General features: G+C 35.8%; 1 protein-coding gene across 1 annotated transcript in view; it reads right to left on the bottom strand.

The window, feature by feature from the left end:
• The window catches only part of ARHGAP15 (Rho GTPase activating protein 15), a gene marked incomplete at both ends in the record, with an annotated part of 595,418 nt that overhangs the window by 538,911 nt on the left and 40,448 nt on the right, over positions 1-16,059 (bottom strand). Inside the window, one exon of the mRNA XM_079710401.1 lies at positions 2,617-2,685. Within this exon, the coding sequence (XP_079566527.1) occupies positions 2,617-2,685 (69 nt within the window). The remainder of the gene's footprint in view (positions 1-2,616; positions 2,686-16,059) is intronic.

Below are 16,059 nucleotides of genomic sequence, written 5' to 3'. Positions count from 1 at the left end.
ATTTATATTACGTACACACACGCTCATATAGCTTCATTTTCAGTCTAACTTTTGCCATATTTCATCAAACACTTCAGAGAAACATTTGCACATGTTATATTTAAAAAAGAGCACTTTATATGTTCTATAAGGCAAATTTATAGAAAAGAAACACAATTACTTTCTATTCACTGTACAGCTATACTATGCCAGGCCTTCTATGAAGTTTTAATAATAAAACAGTACGTGAAGCATAGCTCTCCCCTCAAATACCTTATAGTGCAGTAAGAGACATGTAAAAGGAAACAGGCAATTTTAGTGTGGTTAGAGATAGAGGCAATTTAGAGATAGAGGCAAGGCCAAGCTGCTATAGGAAGGTAGAATAAAGAAGGGCTACCTGATTCAAAGTTGAGGAAGCAAAGAAATACTTTCCAGGGAAAATGGTCTCTAAGTTGAAACCTAAGAGATTAATTTTGAAAACAAGATATTGTTATATCTAATTAAATTTTAAAATGTCTTTCACTATGAATAGCAGTCATATATTTATTAATCTCCAAAATCAACAATATTGTTTTAATAAATCTTTAATATCTTATCATTAAATCAATTGACAAACATGTCTTTTCTGAACAAACACTAGTCCCAGAAGCAATGTAAGGGGAAGTATGATATAATAAAGAAAATACAAGTCATGACCCCTAACTTCAAAGCATTTATAGTCTAGCCATGCAACAAGTCTATTACCCATGAAATAAGAGAGAACAACACAAAAGAGTGCTGAGATGAAGGAACTATAATTGTTACAGAAAATCCAAACTCCTTCAGGGTGTCTTAATGTCTTAATCATGTTACTATTGCTGGCTTGAGGTTGTGTATTTGGCAGTAGATAATAAATAAGGTAAATCAGAGCCGTGAGAGAAGTCTATAGACTTGATGCTATAGAAAATAGGAAGCTGTTGAGAGTTCTGACAAGGAGAATGAAATAATGAAGGTACTGTTTAAAGAAGGTTGGTGTGGAAGGTTGTACAGTAGCACAGGATCAGTGGGAGAGGCATGGTGGGATACAGTGGGGTGAGACCAGAAGCATTTGAAGGACTCAGAAAGGGTGTGCCTGTACACATGGAGAAAAAAATGAGGTTACCACATCCATTGTGGAGAAACCACCTCAGAAAATGTTGACATGTGAAGGGTTATAGAGAAAATAAAGGATCCAAAGAAGATGTGTTCTCAGCCTAGATAAACACTTGCTACTAATAGAAATGGGATAGATTGGGAGTTTGGGACTGACACGTACACACTACTATATTTAAAATAGATAACCAACAAGGACCTACTGTGTAGCACAGGGAACTCTGCTCAATATTCTGTAATAACCTAAATGGGAAAATAATTTGAAAAAGAATAGATACATGTATATGTATAATTGAATCACTTTGCTGTACACCTGAAACTAGCACATTGTTAATCAACTATACTCCAAAGTAAAATAAAAATTTTAATAACTAAATAAAATTTTAAAACAAGTCCCTATTAAAAAGAGCTAACTTTTTTGTTTTTTGTTTTTAACAGCTATTAAAAAATAGACATGGGGGGGTCAATGGAAATAGGAATCAATTTGGGAAGATGCTGATGGTGTGTTCAACTCTGGATATTTCATTTCAAGGATGACACCAAGATGCGCTAAGAACAAATGACTAAGTAGCACTTTAAGATACATGATGAGATAATGAAGAGAAAGTACACAAGTATAGATCTGTGTACTATGAGCTTGGAAATTTTAAAAAAAGTCATTAACTATTTCATTTGTGCACTATGTTCTATGTTACTATGTTCTATGTTCTATGTTACTATGTTACTATGTTCTAGCAATTGTTATAATCATGGGAATAGTTATAAACATAGGAGACAATAACCCTGCTCTCACAGAACTTTCTAAGGAGATGACAAACAAATAAAAAGAAACTGCAGAGTATACCACATGGTGGTAAGTTCTATGGAGAAAATTAAATTAGGGTAAGAGAAAAGAAGTGTGGACAGAAATGGTAGGTTTTTAAATTTGCTCATTTGTGTTTAGGGGACACTAGAGAAGAGCTATCTTAAAAGGTGATATTTGAACAGAGATGCAAAGAAAAGGAACGAATGAGCCCTAAAAATTTCTGGGCGCCAAATGAACTATTTTGTATCAGGCAGAGGAAAGAAGAGGAGAAACGGCCCTATGGAAAAAGTAAGGAGGTCATTTTGGCGGGAGCAGAATAAGCCACACTCTTGTCTTCTCAGTTTGCATGCTTTGAAGGAGCAAGCCACCATGCTGGAAAAGCCCAAGTGGCAAGGAAGTAAGAGTAGCCTCTGGCCAAAAGCCCCGAAGGAACTAAATCCTGCCAGCAACCACGTACCTGAGCTTGAAAACAGATCTTTCCCCAGTCAAGCTTTCAGATGTGACCCCAATTTTGGCTTAAACCTTGAGTGCAAACTTTTGAAAGGCTCTGAGCCACAGGACCCTGCTAGGTTATGCCCAGATTCCTTACCCACAGAAACATGAGATAATAATATGTGCTGTTCCAAGTTGCTGAGTTCTGAGGTAATTTATTTTGTAGCAGTAGATAAATAATACAGTATTGAAGTGAAATAATCACTTACCAATTGTTCCAGTGGAGGAATGACATCTTTCAAGACATGCTGCGAATGATTCCTTCTGTGTCGGGATACCTGAAAAAATAGTGACATTTGATACTATTATTTTTCTTTTAAAAAAACCTTTAAATTATTTAAAAGAGCGTAATTTAGTAAAAGTGCACATGAAAATAACCATATTCAGATTCATTCAAAAAGGTGAATAAAGTAGATTTAAATGGGAAGTCAATGTTTTGGACATTAATTTGAGTAAGATGTGTACTCAAAGATGGCTGGCTGCAACAATATCTCATATTGCATGTGGTCTTCTTACTGTGTGACCTTGACACCCCTCCTATCAAATGGTGGGGTCTATGTTCTTTCATTTCAAACTTGGGCAGACCTTTATACCTGCTTTAACCAAAACACATGGCAGAAGTAATACTATATGGACTCCAAATATTAGAGCATAAAAATATCACACACTACCCCCTTGTTCTCTTGGAATACTCCCAGCTCATCTTCTTCCACAGACATAGGGCTCTGCTCCTGCCTGCATGTTCTCTCTTTTGTTGGAGCCTGGAGCCCCCCTCTCTGGGCACAGGAGGTGTCCACTCCCTTGCCTGCTGAGACCTGTGGAAAGGGGCTTCCGGGGCCAAGATTCCTTTTTCCAGAGGAAAAGCAGAGATTTGAGTTTACTTTTGTTTTTTCCATTTCGGGTGTACCCTTGGGGACAGGTGGGGAGGGAAGGTGAGGGCTCTGGGTGATGCTATGATGTGGCACTGGCTATTGAGTAATAAATTTGCTATGGACTGTAAAAAAAAAAAAAAAAAAGTCACCAAATCATCCCATACAGAGAGACCACAGGGAGAGACCTCGTAAGTCTTCTAGGTGACAGACTAGCTGAGGTTCCAGCAGCCAGCCAGTATCAACCACCAATCACGTGAGTATAAAGATATCCTGATGATTCCTTCTTCCAGCCATTGAACCACCCCCAGCTTTCAAGTCTTCCCAGCAGAGACCTCAAACACTGTTGGAGAAATAAGCCGTTCCTGTTGTGCCTTATCTGAATTTTTGACCAGATTCCATAAGCATAAAAAAATCATTGCTTTACACCTCTATGTTTCAGTGTGATCTGCAATGCTGTAGTAATAACTGGAACAAAATATTTAATATTGAAACACTTTGTGTTTATGCTATGTTATGAACTCAGCTTTTTTGGAGTTAATGTGCTATTAATTTCCCTGTCTTCTACTATTATCCATATACATATAAATATATAATAATCACACAATTAGTGCTTTTGGAACAAATTTGTTTTAAATGCCTTATTGTTCTTTCTCCTGAGGAAGGATTGTAGACAGATTCTATAATTAAAAAACATTATCTTGAAAATTTAAGTAGAAGCTCTCATTAAGAGTACTATTTCACTAAACAGGGATTTTCCAGGACTTTAAATGAAGGAGAGAGTGGAAAGGGTTGGGACAAAGCACTAGGAAGAAAAAGGAAGAGACAGAGGCAGAGACTGAGAGAGACAAAGAGAGAGAAAGACATGAGTGCGAGGAATCTTTAAATAAAGCAGGCTCAAGTACCATGTCTAGAAAAGAACTCTGGATGTCTTTGACTCTGCTTACCAGCACATACAACAGACTGAGGGGATTAGATCAATGTCTACTAAGATTCTGAGGGAACTGTATTCCCAAAGAAACCAAAAACCTGGCCTAAAAACCCTGTGATTCTATTCAATCCTTGAATCCCATATTTGCTCCAAAAAACTGAATTCCTTCAAGGAAGCCATTTACTTCAACGCCCACTTCAGATGTGGCCCAAGAAGGATAATGGGGAAGGAAGAGTCTCCAGAAAGCAGAGCCAGAAACCCAGAACAATGGATATGGGAAATTCTCCCAGAAAGAAGAGCCAGAAACTGTCTCTACTGCCAGGGCAGGGTCTCACAGGACCTGCCCAGCAGGATTACAATCATTGCTTTGGTCCAGAGACTGTTGGTCATTTACCATTCTTTCCTTTACAAATGAGAGGATTTTTGTTTGTTTGTTTGTTTATTTCTAGGTATCAAGTTCTTGCCCCACTATTGTCTACTGGATATGATGGGGAAAGCAGGACAGAGAGCTTATTTTTCAATTTCTAAATTCTTAACACCCTGGAGAAAATTTGGGCCTGATGGAGAAAGCTACTTATCACCAGAGATTCTGGAACTGGAGCTTGAGGCAGTAACTGGATGGGACTTTTGGTTGTCTCCTTTGAGGAGGTGTATGGGTGTATTTCTAAGTGTTGGAAGACAGGTGCAAATTGATATATGGGAGGGAGGAAGAGCCTGGTGGTCACTCACCAAATTCTGTGCTCTCTTTCCTGGGCATGCCTCCAGACTGCACTTCTCAGCCTGCCTTACAGTTAAGAGTGGCCATGTGGCTAGTTCAGACCAAAGGCAAATGAGCAGAAACAATGAGAACCACTCCCCCTCCAAGGCTATTAACCAGTGAGTGCTCCCCCTGCAATGTTCTCTTTCCTAGTATACTGGCTGGGAGTAAACATTAACCGAGGCCTTATGGGAGGATAAAGATGCAAGTTGGGGGCCCTGAATCACCATGTCAAGAAAAGCCAAGCACAGGCCAGGAAAACTCACTTTATTTAGTAAACTTTTTATTTTGGAATAATTTTATACTTAGAGAAAAGTTGCAGCTAGGACAGAGAATTCAGGTAGAAAATTTCCTTCGAACTTCTATATAGTGAGAAATAAACTTCTATTTTGTGGAGCCATCATGTATTTTAGAGAATTTTATAGGTGTTAACATTACCCTAATTAAGATAACCATAGTTGACAATCAATGTTGAAACGAAAGGTCTGTTGCATAAGAAAACTGTGAACAGAATAATAGTTAATGGGAGAAATGCTAGCAACCAAAACTTCATACCTGTTATTCATTGATATTTCAGCTTCTCAGCAGGGGGAGAATACACATATATTTGGTATTTAAGCCTCTTAAGGAACTAGAATTTGTTTTATATTGCTATGCATTTAGAACTTACTACTCTCAACTGTTACTCATTATACTAAGATTTATAATCTTCAGTGAAAATTTAGTGTACATGTAATATTCAGCTTACAAAGGTTGCAGAATTCTGGGATAGAGGGAGTTTTCTTGTTCCATTTTCTTGCTGGATTTATAGCCTTGGCATAAAAGTCATTCTTTTGGCATGTAAAGTACCTCAAGCTTTAAATGTTAGAGAAAGCAGTAATATGTAAATGTCTCCACGATATCAATGAATAGGCACCTGGGCATTCACCTGTGTCAGTTTTACCACGTCTTCTATGGCCAAGTCCATGCCATCTTTTGTCCTACTACTACTGGATTTTAATGGGCATAGTGGTCCACAATCCTCTAAATATTCCCTTCTAGTCACCTATAGAAAGCTTTCTTATAAGGCAATGATTCAAAATGTGTTGTGTACATACTGCCAGGGGTACAAGAGATGATTTTAGCTGATGAATGTTTCAATTTTAATTATTAGTTACATAATTTTAAGGTTTAGTTGAAAAATTTATCACATCAGAGCCATTTATTAGTGATATGAATACATTTTCCATTAATATAAAGTTATATAAGTATATGAAATGTGGAGGGGAAAAAAGCACAAACACAATAAGTGAATGACTGAAGTTTGGGAAACAAATTTTAATGGGAAGAAATGGAATTAGAAATGACCAGTTACTGAGCCCATACCACCCTTGAAGGAAACCATTGGTTCCACGGTATAAGCAAGAATTCAACTTGAGAAATGATACAACAATAATACTGCCTGCTAACATTTACTGAGTGCCTATTAGTTGCCAGGCACTGTTCTAAGTGTTTTGCATGTACTAAAATATTTAATTATCACCCAAACATTAAGAGATCAATGACATATATTTCATAAAGGTAGAAACACAGACACACACCTTTAAAGTAACTTTGAAAATCCACAGCTAGTGAAAGCATGGGTGATGTTTTAACGTGGATCTAAGCCCTCAGCTATTGCACTTTATGTTTTTCCAGAAATATAAATGTATATGTATAAAGACAGTCACTAAATTCTTGGGGAACGACAGATCCCCTGTGTGCACAAGTGGATATTCCTAAGGTCGAAATTTGAAGAGAGCCAAGCTTACAAATTTGTACACATTGATGCAGGAAGTTAGAAATCAGATTTCAAATCTGTTATGAATCATCTTACTATTCCTTTAGGGGAAGTAATATTGCTGATCATTCCTAAATCAATAAGCTACCTAATCTATCATGTTCAATCAAGTTATGAAGATACAGAAGAAAAGAAAACTTTCATCACCTGTCTTTTGCTTTAATGTCTTTCTCAGTTAAGCATTAGGTACAGAAATATGTTATGCCAAATCAGATTATGCTGACTGAGACTTATCATTTAGGAAATTCTGGATCCAAATTTGCTCAATTGTCTTGCATGGATATCTGAAAAACTTAGGATGTTTCAAAAGAGCTGTGTTTCTGTGACATAATTGAAATAATAATTGTAAAGAAAATTTGAGGTCAATTACAGTCTCATGAGGTTAAGTTTGAAGGGAAAAACTGATTCTCCTAAGCCACAGTATAAATAGAGAAAATCTTACAGTTTATATAATTATTTATCAATAGCTTATTGGCAGTATCTGATAATTTTGCAAATTTTTATGGGACACTCCTGAGAAACAGTCCCACTTAAGACATCAGTTTGTTTTTTTTTTGAAGTGCAGTTGATTTACAATGTTGTATTTATTTCTGCTGTACAGCAAAGTAATTCAGTTTTTTATGTATATATACATATACATATATATACATTCTTTTTTATATTCTTTTCCATAGATTTTTTTATGAACTGTTCATTTTAGCCAGTAAACATTTCATGTTTAGTTACACACATATGCCAGTAATTTCTAATAGTAGGTGCTTAAAATGTACCTGTTTGTTGACATTATAAAGTATCTCTAATACTAGTATTGCAAAGAGAGCACATACTTCATTTTGGATAATCCTTCATTTTGGATAAAGTTCTGGATATCAGAACTTTTAAATGTACCTGACATCAAAAAACCTACATCTTGTTCTGTAAATTGCTTCTGGATAAGTTTCAGAACGCTGGCAAGGTTGGGCTCCATTGTTTAATCTTAGATCCTTTTCACTTTTGCAGGAACTGTTAATTAATCATTGAATCTGAAAACCTAAAATAACAGTCAAAATATTAGCAGTAGCTTGATATAAAAATTTTAATACATTATTTTCTCTGTGAAGTACAGAAGTATTTCTTCTGAGGAAGCCTGAAAATATGATTTTTATGTATGTCTGATTTCTTTTTATGTCTCCAAATTATCTGAAATAGTATACAGATCTTCCCTCTAAACATAAGTGAACATGTATGTATACCCACCACATATTTAAGTGTTTATAGCCTGATTTTTTTTGCTAGTTCTTTTACTCTTAAATTATGAAATATTGGTTTCAATATCATTTTACAATTCCCATCTGAGAATTTTATGAATTGCTACCTGTCAATTTACTTCCAGCATTTTAGCAGAAAGAGGCCTTAACAATTCCACACTTCTCCAGCCTATTTATTAAGAATGTTACTTAACAGTTTCTTTTGAGGTGACATGGTTATGTCTTAAACTGTTTTTTTCTCTCACAGTATTCTGCATCTTAAGCAACTGAGCTTTCATAATAAATACATGAGTTGATGGCAACCCTTCCTTTGAGGAGAAAAAAAAAATGTCAGACCTTATCTTTTTTTCAGTGATGCCATCTTCCTATTGATTTATTTTTCCAGTAAATAGAAATCATCTGTAGCTACCATTGAAAAAATAGAAATACAAATATCTTTTGACTTGGATTTTTTTGAACTCAAAATTAGGTTAATATTATATAGCACTGCATATTTTTTAGATCAAATCTATGAGTTTTCTCCTTTATCACTGCCCACTATTCTCCCTGCTTCCACTCCTCTGCCCTCCCCAGGTACTTTAGCTTTCTAATTGTGCAAAGCAAAGTGGAAAATGAAGTATTCAAGATGTGTAATGCATATTTTCCTTTAAATTCCTTTTTGTTCTTATTAGAATAAGCATCATAATTAAGTTTTTCAGATACCTTTTCCTCCAAAAAAAGGAATTAAAAGTCCCTTTTTCAAAGTGTCTCCATTTTTTCTTCCATTCCTTTTTTCTTTTAACTATTTAAAAAATATGAAAATGATGGGTGGGTCTAGTACTTGATATATTACAAACTGTAAAAATAACAGAATTTGAGCATATTATTTTCCTTGTTTAGGAGCATCTACTATGAGAGTAATACATAAACATGAAACATTCCACATAGCTCTGATTTTAAATAGATTACCATTTTTGATGAAAGTTTATATCTTGTGGCTTAGAATTGAAATAAAATCACTTGAATAAAAGCATTAGTTCCAACATTTTCACAGACATGTACATTTTCTGAGGCATACCTCCCGTTAGCAACCTCCCTGGATACTTGGATGAAAAACAGAAATAAATTCTTGGTTAAGTTTAGTTTTTATCTTCAGTTTCTCAAGAGTTTTTGTTTGTTTGCTTGTTTGTTTTTGGTGTATCCCAAGTCTTATGTTCAAATCTTCATTTGTTTTGCAAGTTCTTTTTCTTAAAGCTACTACAATCAGAAATTAAGGAAAGTTAGTGAAGCTTTTTTTTTTTTGGAATGTGGAGAGGTGGCCAGTATTTCTTAAACTCACAACAATTTAGTTGTTTAGAAATAATAAACATCAACCTAAGTGATGGCTCTATTTTTACAATCATGTGTATGTGGTAGGTAACTCATTTTGAAAAAAAAAGGAAGTTAAGAACATATAAGGACATTACCTTATCATGCATTTAATGTTCTAACTTTACATATTTGTAGGCACATATAAAATTTACGCATGCCTCATAATTATTCTACCACTAACTAAATGTATCCTTCATAGTCCTAATGAGAAGTAATGACATAAACCATGGAAAACCCAATCTTGTTTTACTCCTTATTAATGTACCACAGTATTCTGTTTAACATTTGTATTCTCTTCCTCCATCTGCCCACAATATCATTCAATTACCATATTGGGCATAAGCAAATGTCTTTTTAAAAAAATTTTTCCATAAACCTTTTTTGGTTGTACATTGTCAGTCAGAAATCTGACACTCTCATTTCTTTTATTCCCTGCAGAAAATGAAAGGGAAAGATTCAGAAACCTTTTGGTGGGTATACTAAAGTTTATCAGCCTTTTTTTTTTTAGTTTCTTGAGTATTCTTTAGTCAGCATCTGGGTCACCTGAAGCTCTCACCAGCCTTTCAATCCTGGGATAAGTCTAGTTGAAATTCAGCTTCAACCACATATTCTTATCCCAGATAGCCAAAGGTAAGTGCTTGCTGGAATGATTCTAACTCCTTTATATTTTCCCTCCTTTGTTTAGTCACAAACATGTGTGTTCCTCCAAGAAGAAAATCAAACTGCCTCTTACTTTCCTGTTTAAATAAAAATGAACTATATACAGTGCACACTTCCTTGTTTATTGCTAAATACTGTTTTAGTTTTCTCATTTTTTTTTTGCATACTTTCAATAGAATGTTTCTCTCCAAGAATTTTCTCAGACTGAGAGGTATCATTCATATGGAACTTGGATGCTCCACAATTTTAGCCTTCAAATGCGCTTGTAAGATAAAAACTACCAGAAGCAAGAAACACAGAGATATCTGCGTAATACAATTTTTTACATTTTCTTTATGTGAAGTGCATTTATGTATTATCTTAATTTTTAGCTTACTTTTTTTCTTTATAGGTTCATATATATTTAGCCATGAATTTCCAAATTGATATGAGAAAATAAGGGCCAAATAGACACAGAAACATCTTATTTCACTCATAATACTACCAATGGTATTAGATCTAACACATTAGATAATTCATTAGAGCCAGAGCTAAAGTTACTACCATTAGCAGATAAAATAACTTATTCATCTCTTTACTCTCCATACAGAGATATTTTACTCTGTAAACAAAAGGAAAGAGTTTAGGTAGATTAAGAAAATATAGATGGGTATCTAGAACACTTGGGCCAGACAGATATTTTCTCCACAATGGCAAGTCATATGTTACTTTTTAAATAAAAAGATTCAAGGCAGTAGAAAATAATACCAAGAAAACTATCTCACAAAACCTCAAAACAAAGGAAAATAGAAAACAAATAAAGTTATTGAGGGTCTAAATTATTAAAATGGTCTACCTATTTTTAGCTAAATGAAACAAATCATTGTCAAATCGCCATTTGGCTATGTTGGGCAGAAACAAACTATATCTAATTTCATGATGTTTAACTGTCTGGAAATACTCAACAGATTAGAAACAGGCTTTATTTTCAGTCTCATATTTCAGTCTCTTTCATTGTCCAGAAGGGCTTAAGTTGAAATATCAAATTTACTTCTTGCTTTTTCAGGTATATGTTCAATCACTAAAGAAGAAATTCTCTTCTTTGGAAAGCTGTAATCCACGATATATCAAGCTTGATCTATGATATGTAAAGTTTGACAAAGACATTTACCCACAGTCAGATTTCTATAGTATTTTGACACCTTTCCTTGCACATCATTTTTTCTTAGTGCAAAGATGGAAATGTACTATGTAACTCACTGAAAATGCTCTCCCTGTGTCGAAAGGGCACTTCTAAAAGCATTGTGGGAGGCAAAGCTTTTAATAACTATGACGTTCTTTCAAGAATTAATGGACTTTTGGTCAAATATTTAAAACATACATACGAATGTTGTTGGCATCTTTAGTGAATGTCTAATAATTGTATCTTTCCAGTTTCCTTTCTTCAGTTATTCTTTGAGGTTTTCATAGACCCCAAACTCACCTTCTACTGCCGAAAAAGCAGATTAGTTCTGAAGGTTAATCCAACTCAGCAGGATTGAAGGATGGCACTTTTCCTTGGTCGTAAGTACGTTGGCTCAGGCCAGACAGCTGTTAGGACATTCTCCTCTGGGAATCGTGCCCTCAACACCCACTGCTGATGCACATACATGGTCTACTGGCTGCCGACTTCCATGCCCATCTGCTCAAATGGCATAGTGCCCACTCACAAGTTGGCTGGATCCTTGCCCTTAGTGTGTAGGTGCCAGGCAATGATGGGTTTAGATGGGCAGCCTGCATAATACTACAAGTGACAATTTTTTTCTTTCTCTCTCTCTCTCTCCAGTATCTGTCTTCTGTGCCTTCTCTGAAAGAGAAACTTATGTTTCTCTACCTCTGATTATACCTGTGGGCACATGTGGCCTTTTACAGGTAGATATACAAATACACTCAACCTGCTACCAACAGTAAGATGATAGGGAAGAATCCACAGAGCCCCAAATGACAAGTTCTAATTCAGAAATGGGATGGATTGTGAAAATCCCGACCACCTGGAGTCTGTCAGAAGAAATTTAGCAAGGGTGTAAGTACAGCAGATCTCTCACAGATAGCAATGGCACCAGGAAATAGCTTAAGTTACAGCACTTTTTGTCTGTCGCAGCTCCAGCACAAATCACTTGCCTTGCATTGAAAAGGCACGTAAAACAGAAAACGAAATAAATCAGGCAAAAAGAACAAGCTTAATGGGAACACAATTTATATGCTCAATGGGGGCAAGGGCGCAAGCTACAATATTCAGACCTCAGAAATAACCCTTACTGGAGGTCCTAATAGAGAGAAAAAAGAAACAGAAAATAGCATCTCTCTTTCCAATCTACAGGAAATCCGTGGAGAGGAATAGATTGGCATAGGAGGTTGTGACTTTAATGATCTAAAGCATATGAATGCTTGTTAGCAGACAGACATAAGTAAGAACAACAGTAATGGTTGCATCTGCAGCCTGGCCTATGGCACTCAAACCAATCAGGCTGCTTTGGAAAGCAGTGCCGGAAGGTATGTTAAAGCTTTGCTTTCCTTGTGTGTTTATTTAAGGGTGATTGAATTCAGGGTGTTGTCAGTCTGCCTTGGAGAATGGTTATCCAATGTGTAGGCATGATCTTTCTCCCTGAATATGTTCTGTTGAGTCAGTTATGTGTGACTACTTGCTCTGTCCTCGTCTTTATACAGTGCCAAAATCCTCCAGTCCAAGTTCCAAAGGAACAGGGCCTAAAAACTTTTGGCTTGAGAATCAAATTAGGTTTCTCTGCTTCCCTAGCCAGAAATGTGTAAATACCCAATGGCCAAAACCAAAGAATCTGACATTGTGGAATGAATAGAGCTGTCATATACCACTAAAGTGTGGAAATATCTACTGTTTGAAGTCAGGACTAGTTCAACATCTTTAGTAATCAGAACAGACTTCTTTGGACACCTTCATGGGTTAGTCTGGCTTTTGACTGGGAACGTTTCTGGCAAGCTACTGATTCCAGATATCAGAAATGCAAGAACATACGGTTTACAAGAGAAAATCTGCCATTTTTTCCTATAAAAAAAATTCTCAAAAGCAGCACATTTTCATAAAAGACAGATCCCTCATCCTGTTTTCCTTATTGACCTTCAAGTTAGCACCATGCTTAGATGTATACTTAAATGAGAACTAGTCAAAGAAGAGGTAAGTTTGAATAGTTTGAAAAAGTATTTATGAGAAACTGAATTTGGAATTATTTGGGAGCTGCTGGTGAAAATAGACAAAGAATGGGTATAGTCATCCAAAACTCTTCAATCTGATTTTTATTCTATAACTGTCAGAGCGAGCTCCCAGAATAAATCATTTTCCTCATGACTTACCACACCTTGAGTATATTACAGTAAGAGTTACATACTACTAACTTTTTGAAAGTGAAAAAAAGCAGATGTCCTATCTAGAGACTCTTGAGGGTAAGGACCATGTTTTACTCATCTTTAAATCAACTGAACTTAGTATAGTGAGAAATACATATTATGGAATTGGTCACTTCAAACTTCATATTGCATCATCTTATACATGTGACCTATTTTTCATTGAATTTACCAAGACCTTCAAAAGCTTATAATGTCTTGCCCTGTGATACCCTGTTATAAACATACTCATCATTCTTTCCAAAATGTGGACTAAGTCAGTAGTGATTTCCAGACAAAGTTCCATAATTTCTCATAGGAGATTTGCCATCTATCCTTTACTGAAATAAGGTTGAACTTTCAAAATGATGCCTCCATTAGTCTACAGTTGAAATAACTGACACTAGTTGGATAATATTATAGTTCCCTGATCTATGTAGTATACCCAATGCTTGGGGCTTACACTCCTCTTCCAGAGGAAAAATCTGAGAAGATAAATAGATATAGATAGGTATAGATATGCATACAGATTTAGGTAGATATGTTTCTATAATAATGGCTTTAAGTAGCATTACACAATTTTGTAGATTATTATTTTGAACAGTTCTATATTCTATTATCACTTACCCTCTGGGCAAGTTGTTTTACCTCTTGGTGCCTCTATTTCCTCAATTGTGAAATATGCAAGGTATAGTTGTTATTCCTCATAGGATTCCATTAGAAATAAGTAAATTAAAACATATACAGATTCAACCGCATGGTAAGTACTCATTAGTATAATCTCTGCTATACCAATTATATAATTTCTCTTTCAACAGTCCTTCTAGTAAATGAGTAAATATATTTTCATACATGGAAAATTAACATTCAGTCAATGTTCTTTTAAAGTATTTGACGCTTTAAAAAACTCTTTTAAAATGATTTATTTCTTTACTTTAAGAAACTCCAACTATTTCTTCTAGGATATTCTGAAAGCATTTTAATAGAAAACTCTTTAAATACTCAAGAAGTGTAGTTATACTGGACATGCACACAAGGAGGTGGGAATCCTGGGGTTTTAGAATTTTGCCTACCACAATCCCACCTCTGGCCCTCAACAAACCATGTCCCTCCCACAAGCAAAATACATCATCCTTTCCCACAATTCCAAAGAGTCTTGTTTTATTATAGCATCCACTCAAAGTCCAAAATCGCATCATACAAATCTAAATCTCATTATCTCACCAGCTCAAAGACCAAAATCTAGTCACCTAAATTCAGTTTTGAAAGAAGTGGAGCTTGACTGAGATCAACAATTAAGTAAGAGAGGCAGGATTCAAACACAAGTAATTTGATTCTATAGCCAGTGGTGTTTAACAACTTGAATAATGTGCACTATCCATGCTATGAAGTAGTTATGATTATTGCCCTCATTACATAGATGATAAATCTAAGGCAAGTGAAATAAGATTGAAAGTTAGCGAGTGTCAGAGGCTGTTGGTTAACCCAGATTCATTCAATTCAAAACCGCGTGCATTCTGACTCCAAAGCTTTTATTTATTTATTTTTATTTTTTTGCTTTGTTTTGTTTTGTTTTGTGCGGTACGCGGGCCTCTCACTGTTGTGGCCTCTCCCGTTGCGGAGCACAGGCTCCAGACGCGCAGGCTCAGCGGCCATGGTTCACGGGCCCAGCCGCCCCGCGGTACGCCGGATCCTCCCGGCCCGGGGCACGAACCCATGTCCCCTGCATCGGCAGGTGGACTCTCAACCACTGCGCCACCAGGGAAACCCTCCAAAGCTTTTAAATGCTGAATCTACTGCCTCTCAAAGTGAATATTCAACAAATGCTTGTTGCCTGTCCGTCATATCACACTGTTTGTAGATCAAAATATAGACTAGTGTTTATCAACTTGTACTGAATTATTTTCTTACACCTAAGTGCCTATTCTATTTTCATCATATTTCAAATAAGACATTTTTATAATCATCTTGAACATTATCTAAATGAAATAATGATAGCAATGTTTTGGAAATCAGGAAGACAAATAGACTAATGGTGCATATATTTACTATAGTATTCACTCAAAAATAGTGCTACAGATTTGTATTTGGTATATCCTGGAATTGGAAAATGACTATCTATCTGTTCTAGATATTATACCAGCTGAGGTAAAGTTGCCAAAGTGGACTTTTAGTTGAAACTTGTGGATTGAACATGTACCTTAATCCCCCATGTGTACTAAAATCAGAGTAAAAGGATAAAAAACGTATTCATAGAGAATGAAAATGTGAGCAAAAGTGGATAATACATCTCAAAAATCTTTTGGAAGATAAAAAGTGTATGAAAACATTGTATATTACTTCGTAAAATGAAAAATCTACAACCTCAGTGTTTGCAGCAGTGGAAGATGAGGATATTAATGACAAAAAAGTTAATAAGTCCCTCCCTCCCCACAGAATGTTCAGGAGGCTCATCACTTGGAAGCACAAGGTACGATGAGAGATAAGGTCAAAACTGCCTGCAACAGCCATTATGGAAAAGCTGGACTCCCAGGCTCAGTCATTCATTGCACTCATTTATTCATAGCCAGGAGACTGCTCCCAGACATGCATGAGACAGACGTTAAATCAGGCAGTTTCCAGAGTCTTGACTTAGGATCACCTG

This window comes from Hyperoodon ampullatus, assembly GCF_949752795.1.
Source record: "Hyperoodon ampullatus genome assembly, chromosome: 8".
NCBI classification, from domain to species: Eukaryota; Metazoa; Chordata; class Mammalia; order Artiodactyla; family Ziphiidae; genus Hyperoodon; species Hyperoodon ampullatus.
Note: the sequence above shows the minus strand (reverse complement) of the source record. Positions and strands in the feature narration are given on the sequence as shown.